This window comes from Bombus affinis, chromosome 15 (assembly GCF_024516045.1).
Source record: "Bombus affinis isolate iyBomAffi1 chromosome 15, iyBomAffi1.2, whole genome shotgun sequence".
Lineage (NCBI taxonomy): Eukaryota > Metazoa > Arthropoda > Insecta > Hymenoptera > Apidae > Bombus > Bombus affinis.
Window position 1 is genome coordinate 6,625,755 of NC_066358.1, and position 19,174 is coordinate 6,644,928.

At 35.3% G+C, this 19,174-nt stretch overlaps 1 protein-coding gene and 2 long non-coding RNA genes across 3 annotated transcripts in view; 2 read left to right on the plus strand and 1 right to left on the minus strand.

The window, feature by feature from the left end:
• The first annotated feature begins 688 nt into the window (after window positions 1-688).
• On the plus strand, window positions 689-6,840 carry LOC126924858 (protein takeout-like). The gene is made up of 6 exons (XM_050739800.1): window positions 689-842; window positions 1,526-1,624; window positions 3,718-3,868; window positions 4,626-4,762; window positions 5,116-5,265; window positions 6,487-6,840. Exons 1-6 carry the CDS (start codon window positions 779-781, stop codon window positions 6,639-6,641), a joined length of 756 nt encoding a protein of 251 aa, XP_050595757.1. The 5' UTR covers window positions 689-778; the 3' UTR covers window positions 6,642-6,840.
• LOC126924867 (uncharacterized) lies at window positions 2,410-4,716 on the minus strand. Its single transcript, XR_007713731.1, has 2 exons — window positions 4,577-4,716; window positions 2,410-2,865 (listed from the first exon to the last, which is right to left on the minus strand). It is a non-coding gene; the product is annotated as an uncharacterized LOC126924867 (long non-coding RNA).
• Window positions 6,841-7,139: 299 nt separating the features above from the next.
• Window positions 7,140-19,174, plus strand: part of LOC126924870 (uncharacterized) — a 55,636-nt gene continuing 43,601 nt past the window's right edge. Inside the window, exon 1 of the long non-coding RNA XR_007713734.1 lies at window positions 7,140-7,502. This is a non-coding gene — a long non-coding RNA (uncharacterized LOC126924870). The remainder of the gene's footprint in view (window positions 7,503-19,174) is intronic.

Below are 19,174 nucleotides of genomic sequence, written 5' to 3' on the forward strand. Positions count from 1 at the left end.
ACACCTGTTTGCAGATTGTTAATAGAAAGATAGGAAAACAAAGAAAGAAGTAAGAACAGAAAGGAAAGTGAGAAGATCTAATAATGGAATCGAAGATTAAGATTCTGTACCTTAGATCTAAACGACAAAGAAAAAGAAAAAAGGATAAAAATTCCAGTCCACATTGACCACTGACAACAGTTCCAGTTACTGAATGAAGGCGCGTAGATAAATACGGTAGAACTGCATTTACCTGAACTGTCATCACAAAGCCCGATTTATCGAATGTGTTCCTCGAATGTGTTCTGCTATCCGATGCCAGGACACGCTGTATATTGCTTGCATGAATAAGTGTTTGTCTCAGTTGTTTATTCAGTTTAATTTTTCTGTTTCCTTCAATTACGTGAAAAATAATTATAATTGTCCACGTCCTGTCCATCGACTGCGTCGGATAAATAGATTTTTAAGTACTGTAGCGATTTAGATCGAAGATTTTCTATCGTGGAATGGAATTTCCAATAACAACAACAAAAAATCTTATTGAACATTTAGAGCTCATGTGTCGCCACTACTTTGTATGTCCTCAGGTATTGTTTTAATGGCTTTTTTCATTTTTGCATAATTTCGAAGGAAGAGGCACGCGTACTTGATCAGACAAGTAGTAGTGGGGCGATCCTGCTGCTTAAATAGACTGCATCAATGACTGTTTCCATCAGTTCACACTCAACTGTCCGAAGTAATTTTCAGTCCGGAGAGAACCACTTCTTCAACCAATCTAATAGAAATTTTCACGGGAAATATGGTGATAATCAAGTTGCTCATCGTGGTCATGTCATTGACCATGGCCATCGCCGCCGACCTGCGTAAGTAGCTTTAATATTTTTCACTCACACCTAATTGTTTGTTGCTACAACGTTTGGCTGGTAACTCTTAACTTACGACACTCTGCTACACACTTGGCTTAGAACGATTCCCAAAGTACAAAGAAAAAAAATCGCTGTAAAATAATTCAGACATTCTAGCCATTCTTCTGTATTCGAACGAACTCCATGTGATCTGTCCTCAACGACCATCTAATAACAATGAAATTTACATACAATTATATTACAAGATACAATGAAACACTTCAAAGTAAAGAAACTAATTTTCTAACTCTTATTAATACTTTAACTAAAGAAAAATCAAGTATCATGTATGTAGAAACGTATGAATCATTGAGTGGATCCAAAGAGATGCCAGTATTGAACTCAGTGTCGATGAAAAAGAAATTCGTGCCGCGAGCAAACAATGAAATTATTGAATCTGGACGAAACATTTCAGATTTCCAATCGAAAAATCATTACAGATCATGGAGACATGATCACGGTCTGAAAGAGAAAGTCAATTCCGAGCTTCAGATCGGCTTCGTAACTGGCGTTGCACTTTATTGGATCCACTGCAATGTAGTAACTGTTTACGTAACTGTTGCATGCGACATTTTTTCCCTCATTATCAGTCTCAGTATGTATCATTCATTTATTTGTTTGTTTTTCGTTAATTCTTGTAGCAAGCAATTGGAAGGTATGTAGCAGATCATTGCCAGCAGAACAGCTTAGCAAATGCCTGGACAAGGCTATTACAGATGTTGTGACTTCATTGGCTGGAGGTAAGGTTTACCCTTTATTTCTTTATCAGAAGATTGGAAAATTGATCTCTATTTTGATCTGTATTCATTCTGTATTGCTTTTTTCCCGTATAGAAACTCTTACAACAGTGTAAGAATTTTTAAAAACATTTTATTCCTTATTAGGAGTATTTGTAATATATTCTTACGTATATGCTATTTGGTCATTAGCAAGAAATGTGGCATATTTGCGTCAAACATTATGCATCGAATTAATTTCAATTTGGTTAATAGAAATATATATAGAATAAAGATATCGTCTACTGTATTACTGAATTCTCTGGAAGACGAATCAACCATTCAAATAATTATCGTCATTACCGAGAGCATAAGGTTTACGTTGAATATTTATTATTTGCATAATTATGCAACCATTTCACCTGACCGATCGTGATTTCCTAATCCAACGTAATTTTCATTGAAAGAATAGTATTTGTTTTTCCATTTTTTTTTCTATTCTCTTCTTTAAGTCGAACTAGTAATATCGTAATTTTAATTAATTAAATTTTCATCCCCTTCTTTAAAGAAATTATATATTATGAATGTTATTAGCAGACAATCATTTTTCATTGATATTTTTACTATCTCCCTCCACGCACGATATCTTCAATCTTAAATTTTCAAAAGTGCAACATCATAGGCTAAGTTTTCATTCCTTTTGGAGGAAACTATTAATTATAAATGTTATTTAAATTGTTAATTACAAATATCAGCATCAAATAGTTAATTTCCTCTGCTAGTTTACAATTAAGATGACAACATCAGAATTGGTTATTAAATTTTTATTCTTTCCTTTGAAAGTATTAATAATGAATATGTTTTTGTTTATAAATAGTACAATCAGTATTTGATATTCAGTTTTCTACAGGTTTCACTAGAGGCTAAAACTTTTCATAGGGACGCAGGAGAGAAACCTGTATCATTGAACAACCACTTGTCACATTTGCAAGTTTGTCCAAAGAAACCTGAAGAAAAATATCTTCCACGGATTCAAATTAGACAGAGAATCGACTGAAACAGACTTTGACCCCATTGCTACTTTTCATTTTTGTCACAATTTTCGATGCATCGGTAAACGTTGTACACAATTCCTTGCTGATTTCACAAGAGCAATGCACGCTGCGTTTCCTTGAAACTGGCATTAGTTTCTCCGGTATAATCACGTGTGGCAATTTACAGAGGTTCTCCTTGACTCAAGTTGACTCCCTTCGCTTTCTGGACCCCTAATCAAAATTCACACACATGTTTACCTGTATACATATTCTCGTTCATAAGACCCAAAACATTGAACTCTTAACATAATTTCAAACATAATTCTCGAAATATAAAATAATTTTAACGCACCCTTCTTAATTCTCATACGAACGGCTAGTATTGGAACGATTATTATACAAAGATCTTATTCATATAAATTAATAATTTTGGTACTTCGGTATCGCTCATTTCACTTAAACAAAGACACAGGATTTAATAATTTCAATGAAGAATAATTTAATTTTCTGCTGAACAATTGTGAAGATTTGTTTAGACTTTGACGTTTGATAATTGGACTATAAACCGTATGTATTTATGCAAATATGTAAAAGAAGAATAAAAACAATTACACGCGGAAAATGTTCAGAGCGAAATACATGTTATTACTCTTGCCAACTAAAATATACATCTATTCGAGTTTTATTTCTTTTTAGATAAAGTGAAAAATGCGGCAACTGTGCTTTTCATTGGCTGCAATCGCAACAGGAAGAACTTTTATATAATCGTTTCTAGTGACCGGTCGATTGACTATCTAGAGAGATCATGCGATTAAAAGAATTTATTAATACTGCCTGAACGAACTTCGTTCACATCCTTTGTGGATAAATTATGTTACTTATGTCTAAACCTAATTTTATTTATTACGTTAGGTTTTTAAAACAGCTAAAAGAATGTTGTGCTATATATCTGGTTCCTTGTCATATTATACGATTGTATAATCGTTCATTAAGTCAAGCGTTTGAAACATTTTTTAATAAAAATAAAAAAGAAAGTTAAAGATCACATAGTGAATCGAAATTAAAGATGAATTTCTTCCGCAGGCTTGAAGAGTTTAAGGATTTTGCCGATTGATCCATTGGCCGTGGACAGCGTGAGTATTGGAGGAACTCAAGGATCGGTCACTTTGAAGCAGGAATATAAGAATATTAAGTTACATGGACTTACGAATGGTATTAAGTTCTACAATAATCAGTAAGTTGAAAAGAGGCTTGCTTTATTTGATATTCAATAATTGGACAATTAATTGCTTTCCGAGAATTAGAAAATATTTTACTGCGGGCGAACTTTTTCGTGACGTTTAGCAGAATAAGTACGTTTAGTGCGATTGGTTAATAGAAATTACGTTATTCAATTCGTAGTTAAAAAGTTGTACTATGTATGATATTACGGAGAATTACATTGACAAGTTTAATCGAATAAAAATAAATAAGCACAGTAGAACGGTTGCATAATAATTTAAGGAAAGAAATGTATCGTATGCTCGGATTATAAGAATTGGCCAAATATGGGCAGAACCGGTACGATGTACAATAAAGTAACAAGGAAAAAGAGAAAGAAACGCCTGGTAGAAATTGAAAGTTGTGTCCTGTTCGTTAAAATCAAACTTGAACTCGAAAAAATCGAACCAATAAAAAGATTTATTCTAAATTGATGAGAGTATATAGAGACTACATAGAGATAATATTGAAAGTAAAAAAACTGGAAAAACTTATAATTGTAGTAGTAGATTGTTCTATCAGATATTGCACGAAACGTGTATCGAAGTTACTTTACATCGTAAATGATAATGAACGCATAATCTTTTAAACGAGATGAAATATTTTTTCATAAATTATAAAATAGTCGGTAAATAAAGAAAAAGAACGTTATACGCATTGAGGAAAAATACATGAATCTTACGATTCGATCCAAGACGATGGTTAGCGATAACGCTCGTTTTTTTTTTTAGCTTAGATCTGGATAATGGATGTTTATTGACGTCCGATTCAATTAATCCTCAAGTAGACTTTGTCGCCGATTACAAGATCGAAGGAAAAGTGTTACTCTTGCCTGTCAAAGGATCTGGAAGATCAAACATCACCATGTGTAAATATATTTTTGCTTATATATTATCTACTTACATCTTATAATTTAAAAAACTTAACATTGTAGATGATAAATAACGTTTCCAAATTCTTCACGACCTCTTGCTCTTCGCTTTTCTAGAAATCTATCTCTTCGATATCAATTCATCTCGAAAATATAAAAATGAAATTTTCGTCTATTCCGATCTTTGCAAAGCTGTAATTCCTTTTATTCATATTTTCTTCTCTTCTCTCAGTTTTTTAGGATTTGTATTTCTTCCTGTATCTGTAGAAATCTATATCTATTGCGTTTAAACGATAAATATAAATAATGAATAATATTCTTTTAATCATTATTTTTATTCAAATATTTAGACGACTTGAAATCGCACAACGAAATATACTGCGAGAAATATGAAAAGAACGGAGAGACTTACTTGAAAATCAAGAAATACGGAGTGAAATTCAATCCTGCTCGAATCAACTTGCAGTTCGACAACCTCTTCGATGGTGACAAGATACTAGGTATTTATCAAAAATCATACAATAGCAGCGTACTAATTACTGTGCATGTCTATACAAATTTCAATTTTTGAGCAGAATTATTTATCACAATCCTAGCAGAAATTTGTTTTATTTATCAAATATTAACTAAAAGCCGAACTTTTTATACATTTTTGCGTATTAATATTACAGCTAGCAGAACGATAAATTTGACTAATTTCAGAATTTGTCAGAGAAATTTTATAACTTACAACGATGAGTTTCTAGGGACTTTTAGTGAGATAAAAACTATATAGTTTTCTAAATAGTTTCCATTTGGATTTCTTTGGTATAAGTTTCTATTTCAATCATTCATAATTCTAATAATACATTTTTCATAAATACATTCAATTTGATAATCTACTAATAATACTATAGAAAACTTTTAATGTAGTATTTACATGTCCAATGCATCGTGACTCACGATTTTGTATAAAATTATAGGAAAACCATTCATTAGAATCATTGTTTATGACCAGATTACAATAATGATACTTGTTATGCTACTCACAAAAATAGAAATATGATCTTATTTATCTTACGAGGTCACCGTTTCGAATGAAGGAAAAATAATGTGTCGTGTGCATAGACTTATAAATTTATGATTATGTACGACGTTCACCTTTACAGTTGATCTTTTCCTAAGTCAGTCATGATTATATGGAAATTTTAACATAAATATCTTCTTCTATCTTATCGATGCTACGATGCATTATTTATTAGATTTATTCAGTTCTAAGTTAGATTATGCAAAGTATGACAGATCATACAGAATTGTTAATTAATGACAGTTATTACCTCTATGATCGTCATGAAACAAAATTAGGTTAATGCTATCACGAATGAAATTCAATATTTTATATAAAAAGTGAGAAAAATTATCGTTTGCAGTGATTGAAACGTAACAGTGTGATAGTTTTATTATAGGATGGTAATATTAAAATAAAATTTGTATCGAATGACATTTTATCTATGATAACATTTAATGGTTAAATGAGGTTAGGTCTGGATTAAATTTTATGGAAAAGAATACATTTAAGATAATTAAAGAAATGGAATAATTAACCTAATAAACTAACAAAAATATAACCTAGACTGATGTGATTAAAAATTTCTGTAATCTTACACGAGTTTCAAACACTTGAATATTGCGATCTCGAATTACATATTTAATATTTCACCTGCCTTCTTCTTCTTTTGTAGGACCACAATTAAACAGCTTCATCAATGAAAATTCCGAGTTGCTTTTCAAGGAACTCCAGACCCCCTACGAGGAAACTTTCAGTCAAGTTTTCACCCAATTCAGCAACGAGGTGTTTAGTCGCGTGCCACTGAACAAAATCTTCCCGCCAAAGTAAATTACTAAGAATTTCCATCATTCTATTTGCATGCGGAAATAATTAAGCCCCCTTTCGTGTAAAAAAGTGCAAAGAAAATTTATGCGACTATGCCAAAAATTTGTACATATTGTACGTGTAAAAAATGTTTATGACATGTAATAATGTGTTTGTATATTTCCTTTTTCTTAATAAAAGAAAATTTTTACTGATTTTCATACTTTACTGCTGTAAATTATTTAAACTAACATTCTAATGATCCTATTTTCTAGGTGTAATTATTTGAAAGTCGTAATCTTATTTAAAAACTATTTGTTCTTGTATGAACAATTTTATTTTTGTTGATGATTAGAAATATGGTGCGATTATTAATAGCTCGTAATATCAGGATCTTCTTCTAGCAAACAAAAGAAGGTCGCGTTTAAAAGCAAAAGATGATTAGACTGATTTAAGTGGTAGCATGGTTTATGGAATGAGTAATAGATAGAGTGAGTCAAAACTTGTCTTTTCAAGGTCTAAACACGTTTATACTTCTAATGTCTTCATACAAAGACCTTATTGATATAAAGACTGTTCTAACTTGATATAAAAATATTCTCTGGATATATATTACTTGTTTTTTAAATTTTTTGTTTTAGATTAGACAATGCATGAAATGCGCGCACATCTTTTAACTAAAGGTTACAGCGCCGGTGAAACGATGAAATACGCAATTATATATCGCGATATTTAATCAATAATCGATATAATTTTTCGCGATCGATATATCGTATTGAGATATAACGTAAAAGCGTCAGTTTTAGAGTGATTAGTTGGAATGGTTAGACAGGAATCGTAGAAGACACAACAAGAAGAAGCGTGAACGGCTCATCTAAATGTCAGGTAAAGAATACAATCAATAGTCTTTAGATTTGTTTTTACATTATCTAATTCGTCTACGATTTAGAACAATGAGCATTGTTCAAAAGAGTTGTTACAAATATATATCTATCGAATTCGATCACTGAAATTGGTTAAAAGTGGATATAGATATTTCTGTATACAGTGGTTTACAAAAGTATTTCAATATTTACCATTTATCCATATTATGTTTTGCATTAGCGTGTGTTAAAACTGAGCCTAAAAAAACTTAAAAATAAGCGTACTCCACGCACCATCTACCTCTCACAGAACGATTACATAGATCTTTACGAACTGTTGTCTAGTTATCGCAAAGGCAAGGAAGTCTTTAAATTTCTATATTATCGATCGAGATAATACCGATCAATCGGTTCTTCTCAGTGCTGCTTCATTACCATTCGCGCAACACCGAGTTTTATCAGATTTCTTACCGATCGGTAATGTTCAAAACATTTCAATACAAAATTCAGGGATTCGTTTTACCAACTTTAATACTCTCAACTAGCATTTAATAGTCAGCATATATATAAATCAACAAGTAACATTATATAGTACTTAATAGTATAACATTATATAACAACATCTTATAATATGTTATTTTACAATAGCATTATAATATTACATCTTCTATGCTTAACAGTAAACGAAATGGACAGTTAATTATCTAATGGAATATTATCTCTCCTTACTGTGTATTGAAATAATTTCGAAAAATTTGAAAAATCTCTTATAATATTAAAAAGGGACAAAAAACTACTATTTGGAAAAATCAGAAAATCATTTTAATAAACTACTGTTTAAAGCGATGCACATATTCAATTACATAGTTTTCAATCTTATTTTCAATTTCATGCACTAGAACAATTGTAAAGTTTTGAACGGCACTGTATATTTGAACATTTTTCATGGAAAAAAGGAAGACTGAATTTTATATATCAAGACACAAATTACAAATAAGACAACATGTTTACATGACATTATTCCGAGATACTTCCACCGGGCAAAAGCATATGTAGGTCCCAGAACGGGCAAATTGAGCAATTCCGATGCCGAATCGATAATGAACCCATTGATGTATCTTATTTTTCCGTAGCATCGTTTATATCCGATAAAACGCGTCTTTTTTTGGCAACGACCGCTTTTTCTTTACTTCTTTTAATCCTGGTTGTCTGGAGTTTTTTAGAATCACCTCTCACCACGGGTGGTGCCGGAGACTAACACAAGCAACGCTTTTGATAAAATGCACCCTAATGCGTATCGCTCGTAAATTCTCGATTAAAGAAAATGAACACTGTTGGACGTCTTGATATAAAGAGGTCAAGATAGAAATATTTTCTCTCGGTATTGCCGCTATTGCTTTATTAAAAATACAAATTTCTGAAACTCTATTAAAAATATTAAAGTTTTATCATATTGATATTTTCCAGTTTATCTTTGATAGATCGAAACAGTACTTAGTAATTCCAAGTCCAAAGAATTGAAATTAAAATACGTTTTTATTTATTAGAGAAAAATAACAGCGTAATAAGAGAATTTCTAGTACAAGTTTCTATCGTAATTTTTGGCGAATGTACACGACGATTTACCGAATGACAAAGTCAAAGAAGTACCCGTGTACCATTTCTGCTTTTTGCACGACTTGAAAGTACAAAAAATATTACAATAATTTCTATATAGTCACAAATACACAGCTGTTCTCACCTTATATACAAATCCAATTTTCTCTATTCAACGACCGACAATAACGATACCATGCACAGTTTGTCCTGTTTAAACAACTTCCCTATACTCGTTAATCATGTTAGCAACCGTAAATAAATAGACTCTTAGGTAACTTGGGATTTTTCGAAATCCAACGTATCACTCCGTTGCAATCTCACAACGTTCCTGCAATACCATCGAGCAACATCATTAAAGCTAAAGATTCCGCTTGCAACAGGACATTCTTAGCGGTTAACGTTGTTGAACAAACGTCGGACTAGTCTCGTAACAAATGGTCGGTTGTCATGTGGTGACAATAGCAGCGGTGACATTCGACTGGTTAGAAAGAGAATCGAACGGGCATCCTATGCATCTGGATGCCGGTTGCAGTTACCATGGACTATGGTTTCGCAATGGTTCGCGGAAGGTCGCCGACGTAAAGGATTGTCTGCTGCTCTAGGCCGTTGAAACGCAGGTGTTTTCCGACATGAACGTCGCGACAAGGCTGCCCACGATGCCTACGAACGTATATCCGGTTGTACCGCGTGCTGCTGCGATTTGCCTTTCGCAAGGCCGTTTCTCCAGGCTAGCGCTAGCAGCTCCGCTATACAAACTAACGATTCCTATGGTTTCTCGAACAGATATAGCCAGATGGTGAGTTTTAACACTTTACCGACCGCTAGCGATTCAACAGCATACGCCCGTCCGACCGGTATCTCAGGCGCAGATTTTCCCTGGTTCTGTTTCGGTTTAGACTCTCCAATACCATTCTTTCCGTTCATCGCGAACGGTAAGTTTTTCAAATTGGTATAAAATTGTGGATGCTTATAAAGCAACGCACCTACGCAAGGTACCTTAGTACTAAATAACAAATTACCGCTCAAATAATGAGAAAGACTGTCGGCGACGAAAAGTCGATTAATAGGCTATCGGTCGGTAATCATTAGCGACAAAAAGCCGATTGATAGGTTATCGGTCGGTAAACATCGATGACAAAACACCGATTAATAGACTATCGGTCGGTAAAGTGTTCAGACGTCGACTTATTGCGAGACAAATAACGCGATAAGACGTAACAATTGTGCAAACGCAATATTATTAGTATCAGCAGCAGTGCTGTAGAAACTGACGATCGGTATGGTCCGATGAAATATACCTAGATCGTGAATTAAAACGTTAATTTACCAAGGACGAAGAATGCAATGTTATTCGTATTAATTAAAATGCTAATTTATTAAGAATCAAATAATAAGGCGAATAAAAATTATGGAAATACAATATTATACCTTTATTCTTATGTAAATTGATGTAGTTGCCAATGGTACGAATGGATTGATGCAATAGAAACGTTTAATTAAAAATGAAATTGGGAAATGAAAGGAAATGACTTTTCGTCGTATAATTAAGTCGTGGAATATTAAGACGGTAAACTATCAAAGATCAAGTTGCGAAATTGGGTGAGTGCAGCAAATAATTTTGTATAAAAAATACGATACATATTCTTATTCTCATACGTCCTTTAGTGTATTTTAATCATTCAAAAAATATAAATAAATATAAATAATTCTACTTTATGTGCTTCATGCACTTGTGAAGTTTACAATCTAGAGATTTTTTGTATTTTGTCCAACTATTTTCCAACTATTATATAAATATCTACTAATGAAGCGAGAAAGTCGCGACAGCAGATTGGATTAACGGAGACGCACACGTTGCGTCAGACGAAACATCATTTTCTTTTTTTTTTTTGTGTGTGATTCAGTGTTCGTAGAGTCGTTTGCTTTCAAAGTTGATTAATTAACCTTCTAAGCAATCGTTCAGTTTATATACACAGTGGCATCGTTAAATAAGATGATTCACTGAATATGACGGAAACGTGTAGCTTGTCATTATCTTCTATGATACACACTGTGATAAGGAAGGTCCTTGATTGTCTTGAACCGCTAGATATATCATCATAAAAGAAAATGATAAAAGCTTTGATTGTAACAAGGAAAAAGTGGAAAAAGTGAATCGAACAGCTGACATAGTTTGCAGTAATAGAAGTGTGTCGTAGATTCGTGGCAATCGTATGAAGTATAGTCACTAAGTAAGTCTAACAATGAGTGTACATCTTCTAGTTCGTGGCTGCATTACGTACAATCCTATTTCTTCTGATCGAAAGAAGGTGCTTACGTAAAGTTTCAACAGAACGAAATGATTCATTAGTAACACGTAATTTTTTATTATCTTTCTTAAAGCGTACGATTTTCTATTGTTTCCTTAATGGTAGATTTATGTTTACAATCATCGAGCAAAGTAATCGTTCAATTTAATCCACAGCATAGATCCAATCAAATTAATCTCTCGACAGATAATAACACATACGTGTAAGCTTAATTTTTCTGTCGCGCAATCGCAATGTCAACGAACGTCTTCGCGAACAATTGTTTTCTACATGAAATCGTCAGAAAATTCATTGTAGCGTTTTAAGATGTTCTTCGATATAAAATCCTGCATACCAATCAGACGGATATTTCTCGATATTTTCTTCAAACAATGAAGATATTTGTCAACGATAGAAAAATGTAATTGGATGGAAACTGCGTGAAAGAAGGTGGCAAGTTAAACAGAAGAGAAGAAGGAGAAGTAAAAACGAAACGGAAATTTGAAACTAGTTTCAACGATACATTTCTCTTAGACGCCACTTTAAAGTGCATCCCGTCGGTTTTCGACAAATAAGCATTCGTATGCGAGATCACGTCCGCGAGACGTCTCGTCCACCGTAACATAGAAATCACCGCGCTTCGTTTCACGAATTCGGTATGCCTGTGTCACTGTCACTTGACGAAATTTCGCGGGCAACCTTCGTAGCCGCGTACTTTCCCGCCTTTTTGTCGCAATCCGCGCGCCTTCGTCTCTCGCTTTGACAAGCGAGAAGATCGAAACTGTGTCCTTTTTTCCCGATCAGTCACCAGTTTTGTTACGCAGCCAGCACATTCGCATAAAATTCTGATTCGCCAATAGTCGCGGGTAAACTTTGGAATATTGAACGTTAAAAGACGCGGACTGGGTCGCACGACTATAAAACGATCCTAAAATTTCCAATTCTTATCCGTTGAGTTTCCTGAATAATAATATATGATAATAAGTGAGCAAATAATAAAACATAATTAGATGTTATAGCAGAGAACCGTGGTACATTACCATAAATAATTTAGGGTGGTAGATGGACCAAGAGGCAGCCTGGGAACAGCGGAGGAAGAAACGGTAGATCGTCTGAGGGATTTAGAAGAGAAAAAGAAAGAGAAACAAGAGTGAAGACTGGGTTAGATAGTAATAAAGTAGAAATAGAATAGATTAAGTAAATAAGCATTTAGTTAAATAAGTTAAATAGCGATAGTAAGGCAGGTATGAAAGGAATCGTAAGCCGAATCTATTTCTATAAATTATACAAATAATAATAATAATAATAAAATATTACGTAATATAATGGAACTTCTCAGCTATTGATAAAAATTAGTTTATATACTAGTTCAGATTTTCACTTAGATACAGAGTTATAGTAGCACAGTTCTATTCTGTGCAAAAGTTCTATGCAATTAACTCTTTGCACTGTGAAAATTATTATTTACAATTTCATTTAAAATAGTACCTGACGTAGCTGAAAAAGAAGTAGAATAAGACTGGTCCTGGTCAGCCAACAATGTTGATGCATTCAAGCAGCCAAGTCGATCTTCTGCGAGGAACAAGTTTGAAGTGGATACAATTATTGAATCTAGAAAGTAGTATTGATTTATTTGCTTAAACAGCCTCTTAATATGTCCTACATACACAGAAAATTAACATACATTGACAGAAAAGTACCGTAACATAGGAGAATTCAATTAACGAGACGTTGCTTCGTAATATCATTCTGGTGAATAGTTGTGGTATTGTGGCAATTATTTAGACGATATAGTTGCACGATATAGGAATAAAATTCGAGAAATGAAACCGCCCCTTTTCTCTCAAAATTCACGAAGTTTCTAATTCCCTTCATGATCTGACCTGGAATGATCGATGACAAAAATATTCATAAAAAGGAAACTTTCGCTGAAAACAAATCACGACGAGCAAACACGTCGTTCTCCTTTTAAAACTATTTATTTTTCGATCTAAAAATTGATCTGCCTAAAAAGTTGCTCGAAACCTGGTGAACTTCGGTTCCTTGAGCGACTGCAAATTTCACTTCCTGCGATCCTTGTAACATTGTTGCTCGAGGGCGCAACACGCTATACTTTATATTTATACGAAAGATTTCACTTTTTATTTGTGAAATCGGCCATTTCATATTCGACTTAATAACAAAAATTGGCAAATCGGCGCGAGTGTTTCGCAAAAATCGCGCATCGAACGAAGAAGTCGAAGGTTCGAAGGATAATATCTCCGCCCACATTCCCCTGGCTTTTCGATCTGCATTTCGATTAATCTACAGTCCGAACTCGACCGACCGGCGACGCTAATCGCGACTTTCACCTTTCCGCGTAATCGCGAATCAACGGCTGCCTTGTTTACAACCGTTGGAAATGAACGCGCTGCCAAATAAATCCCGCTCCGATTTCCCATCAGGAAGCAATCTGCATCCACTGATTATCATCGCAGGGATTTGCAATCGCGAAAGTTTCTCTCTAAATCTCCAAACGAGAGAAATACAACCTGTAATACGCGAACACGATTTTTTACCACGTCCACTGCCACGATGGTCACAGGTGACCCACCTTACATTCACAATGATGAGAATAAGATAAATTTCGTCGACTAGTAACTTTTCCATGATGCCGATGGTTTAGATTTAATTTGCAGATTGTCGGAGCAACAGTGCGCACATTAAACGTTGTGGTGTATTTATAATGTGGGACAAAGTGTGTGAAATTAGCGTTAACGCGTTGCTGAAAGCTTAATTCCTTTTAGCAAAATTATAAGCAAATTATAGCAAAGTAGGACTATCCGAAGACGATCCGAGTAGTCGTGTAAGCTTCCCAACATCTTGAAATTCAATGTTGAGCTTTCTCGCAGAATAATCAAACTCGTATTTCATCGATCGATTGCGATAATTATATAATTTTTTAGTATTTGGTAATTAACGTTAATAAAACCGTACAAATAGCATACGTATTAGCAGTGAAAATACAAAGCCATCCCATAAGTAAAACAGCTTTTTTAAAGAATTCTATTCAAAACAATGGGAGCTGTTATCGGAGTTATGAAAAATTGGAATGGAAAACTTAATAGGAAAGATAGGAAACGAATTGCAAACAGTACGAGAAAATTCATCACCGATCGATTATCAATAGATAATTTTTTATTCTATTAATGTTATAAACGCTTCGAGTCGAAAGATGATTTTCTTCGATTCAATTGCGCCCAGAGCAGAACGAAGCTTAGTTTTACCGGGTCGGTTCGTTTCATAATCGATCTAACTACGTTAGAGGATGTACGGTGGTGCACGATGTGTCTATAAACTATGTTAAACGTGTAAGCTCGCTTAGAGAACCGCTCTCACTTTTTTCTCTTTCTCTCTCACGATCTTGGTCTCGCTCGCCGGATCTCTCGGCCTCTATTTACCCGTCGACGTCGTCGTCGCCGTCGACGTCGTTGTTGTTGTTGTTGTTGTTCGCTTCTTTCCGTACTCTGGCGATTTAAAACGAGAGAAAGAGAGAGAAAGAAGAAGGAAGGCAAAAGAGAGTGCCACGGCGAGGTAGCAGCCAGCCTAGGCGTGAGTCATCGTGAGAGACAAGATCTCGAGTAAGGAGGCGGCCTTGATGCCGCAAAACTGTTCGTAATATCGATACGGGTCCATGGATCGCTGGCTTCGATCGTCGTCATGCCGTGGCAATATCGCTGCTCTGTTAATCCATGCCGCCCCGGACACCTCGTCTAGAAAACCTCTTCACACAATCTTCAATAAGCTTCAATAGGGATATCGTTTATAATCGTTGCAATCGTGTAGAGAATCGTTTGCCGGACGTAGATTAGAGGCATATTAGAGACATGGAAGTAATTTTGAAAACACGTCGAGTTATAAACGATGTAGCCAAATCTAATACAAATCATCATTATCCTATGAAAGGATACTTCGAAACAATCTACAGAACATATATCTGCTATGAACCATAATCGGTACTCGAAGCTAATCCAAATTGCTAATGAATACGTACATAATAGGTAACGAATAAGCACAAACACATTGTGTAATCGTAGTACACCAAAGAAACCAAGTAGATATTGGAATCTTCTGAAACTGCTGTATCATAATACGTATCCAAACCTAGACCCAAGCCGAATCCAAACAGGTTTTGAAACAACCTATAGAACAAACATTTGCCAAATACCATGATACATAGGCAAACCTATGTCAAGCCATGGGTCTTAGCAAATAAACAAAAGCAACTTACGAAACGAATCTGTAAACTATAATACATATGTGTCCAAGTTGAAGTCTACGTAATATCAAATAACGCTTCAAAACACCCCATAAAACAAACATCTGCTAGAAACCATAATACGTAGCCAAACCTATCCCAAACTATCGTCTTACCAGATAACGCTTGGGAACAAACAGTGCAAGGAATATCTATAAATTATGATACGTATGTGTCCAAACCTAAGCCAAACTATCATAATATCAAATAACGCTTCAAAACACTCTATAGAGCAAACATCTGCTGGAAACCATAATACGTAGCCAAACGTATCCCAAACTATCGTCTTACCAGATAACGCTTCGGAACAACCTGTGCGACGAATATCCATAAACTACAATACGTATGTGTCCAAACCTAAGTCATCGTCATATCAAATAACGCTTCGGAATACCCTATAGAACAAACATCTAGAAACCATAGTACCCTATGAACTATCGTATCCTGAAATCGTAGCTCACCAAAGGAGCCAGATAGTGAGACATACTGGTGTTTACTATTTGCTGGTACGAAGACTATTTGCCGGCGTTTCGCCTCATTTGTCGCGATGCGCGAGGGTTCACGGATTATAATGGCACTCGACTCAGCCACCAAGAGCCTTAAAGCGAGTGCCAATTATCGCTGCTCCGTCTTGACGAACGTTCATCCCCTCCACCTCGCCTCTTCGACTCGTTTCTTTTATTTCGATTTTAACGGTATACGTGGCCGCGAAGGTAGCTCGCCGCGGTCTCCGTGTATCCATTAATCGAGCGGAATGCGAAAAGTCATGCTTCGGGAAAAGGGAGGCGGCGGTTTCTTAAAATACACTCGGGTAATTGAAGGGCACCGATATCGCAAGAAACCAGAGCCGCCTTCTTTCCATCGTTTTTTCCTCTCTCTCTCTCTCTCTCTCTCTCTCTCTCTTTTACTCTTCCTTCTTCTTCTGGCTCTCTTTATGCTATCGCGATCGTTAGCCGCAGGAAAAGCCATCGGAGACTTTCTGATGCCGAGTCGACCGTGAGATTTTCTAAAGGGGATTCCACGTTGTACAGGATTTGTCAAAGGGACGCGGAACACCCTAACGAGCGATTTCTAGGAACCAAATCGATTGTTTGAACATTTCTTAACCTGTAAATGAAATATCGTATCTTATAGCTTTCGTTTGATTTATTTTCATGAAGCTTCCTCTTGGGACAGGTTGGATATCCAGTTACACTTCCCTTTGGTTTACGTATCGTTTGGTGTACTTCTCCAATCACTGAGCTTAATTATTTCATATTTAGCTTAAAACAATTACAACTTACGCTTAACTTGGAAATGTACCTCTTATATTCCTCATTCTCTATGTCTTTACTTTTCATGTTCTCAGCGTCAGAATTTTCATAATTATGTAATAACTCTAGTGTAACATAACTAACATCTAATAACGTAACTGTAATAATGTAAAATATAAAAATACAAAAATATAATATAGAGCTATAAGTTGTGAAACTATCCCCTATTTCTCTTCGGCTTTTCTTCTCTCTCTGTCTCTCTGTCTCTCTACTATCCTATATTATACCTATTAACATTGAAATACTCAATTATTAAAATTACAATACTATTAAATACACGCTAGTAATCTACGTGAAACAGCAAATAAAAATTGGAGAAATCTCACGGGTCATCCACGACTCGAGTTAATGTTCTGTCTCCAATGACCAAGACTGCGGACATTAACACAAATTGATATCTTCATACGTAATTTCTGTATTAATAGACAGGTTCTTTGCTAAAGAAACCAAACCTAACAAGTTCCACTATAACGAGTATTCTATTTTACATATTCCTGACATTTCGCGCGCTCCGTGCAACTTTTTACTTTCAAACTTCCCATAAATACATGAAAACACACGATCTACCGATGATGACTAACCCTGCCTAGCATCCTGCCAATAAACGAACTTCAAAAAAAGAAAAAGTCCTTATGTGGCGTCGGCGCCGTGACACGACGATTTCCAACGAAACGACGCGAAACTTTCTTGCGACAGACCCGCACGTGGCTCCAAATGATCTCTTGATTCGAACACGCCGCCGCATCCTTTCTTCTGTCTTCTGTTTCACGGTGTCCACCACGGGGAGAACGTTTCTTGCCACACTGTAAGGGATACTTAATAGCTGGCAAACGTGTAACTTGGCGCAGCGTAATGAGCTCGAACCTCGTTTTTGTCACTGACGCGAGCATTAATGTAACAAACGCGTTTCTTCCCCCTAAAGAGCCTCGAAGATAGAGCAAGTTCCGGTATGGAGGGTCTCTAAACATAGGGCGGAGGCTACAAGGACTTTTCTTCCCCTAGATTATACGTGTTCCTGTTTGGTTCTACTAAACGAGGATCTCCTAATGGCGAAAATAAAAAGCTATCATTTTGAAAGGTATAGCGAAATCTTGTTGTATGTAGATCTTCTTTTGAATAGTAGCTTATCTCAAAGTCGATTAGGGGCTGATTAACTACATAAATCGCGAACTAGAGGAACGACGATGCTATGGATGTTGTTCTTCGAAATTTACGTTGAAACTCGTAGTTTCTTGTACAGTATCATATAATAAACGAACTAGTCGGTTTTTCAGCTTCTTCGAGGACCACCCGATGAGATGGAGAAATATTTAGTTGAAAGTAGATTTAATTTTCCTTCTGAGAAGATTACATATAGACCTTTCGACAAATATTTGTCTGAAATTTATTGATACTTCAAATTACTAGCTGCTCCTCGTTTTTGTAATTCAATTGGCCGCTGCAATTAGCGTCAGCTTGATGGAATAGTAAAATGTGAATGCACGAAAATAAAGTAGATAAATCAATAAATTTAGAAAAACCTCAATTTGAGACAAAGGGGGCGACACTTTTGAATATTCAGGTTGAAGATTGCTTGTTTCATTTACAAACCACAAAACGATGTACTGAGCGTACTGTCTTTTACATATTTGTCAGGATAAGATTGACTCAATGTTGTTTATTCAATTTGTAATAGGAAATTTATGGAAATGTTTTACACGCAAAGAGATAAACACAACGAACACGTTTTAATATTAATAACGCGATGTCTAAGTCGCGCGTACGACAGACTTAATTCCTCGGTGTGACTTTTAGCTACCAGGTATGTAAACCGCAGTATGAATTTATGTGCCAGTAATTTCTGCGCTCGTTAAAGAGCGCTTCGTCGCGCCGCCTTTCCAGCGTCGCGGCCACGATTCTGGCTCGCGTAACACGACAAGCAAACATATCTTAAACGACATTATTCTCTTAACCCTATTGCAATCGTCCACGTTTTTATACTTCAATCGTGTTCTCATTTTGGCGAACAAAACAGGTTTCTAATTTTTAAAAGAAAGCTTCACATAAAACCGAAACGAGAAATCACACGTTATGATTTTAGTGGATAACAGTTTTTTCATATTTCACTCAAACTTGTGCGAGATATGATGTTTTCACATTAGAAAAATATGGCTGGGTCGAAAGTGATCGAAATAACGCAGCGGAGCTACGCTTCATG

Coding starts and splice junctions, on each gene's coding strand:
- LOC126924858 (XM_050739800.1), top strand. CDS start 779: ATGGTGATAATCAAGTTGCTCATCGTGGTCATGTCATTGACCATGGCC. Junction 4,763..5,115: donor AAGATCAAACATCACCATGT/GTAAATATATTT, acceptor TCAAATATTTAG/ACGACTTGAAATCGCACAAC. Junction 5,266..6,486: donor CGATGGTGACAAGATACTAG/GTATTTATCAAA, acceptor CTTCTTTTGTAG/GACCACAATTAAACAGCTTC.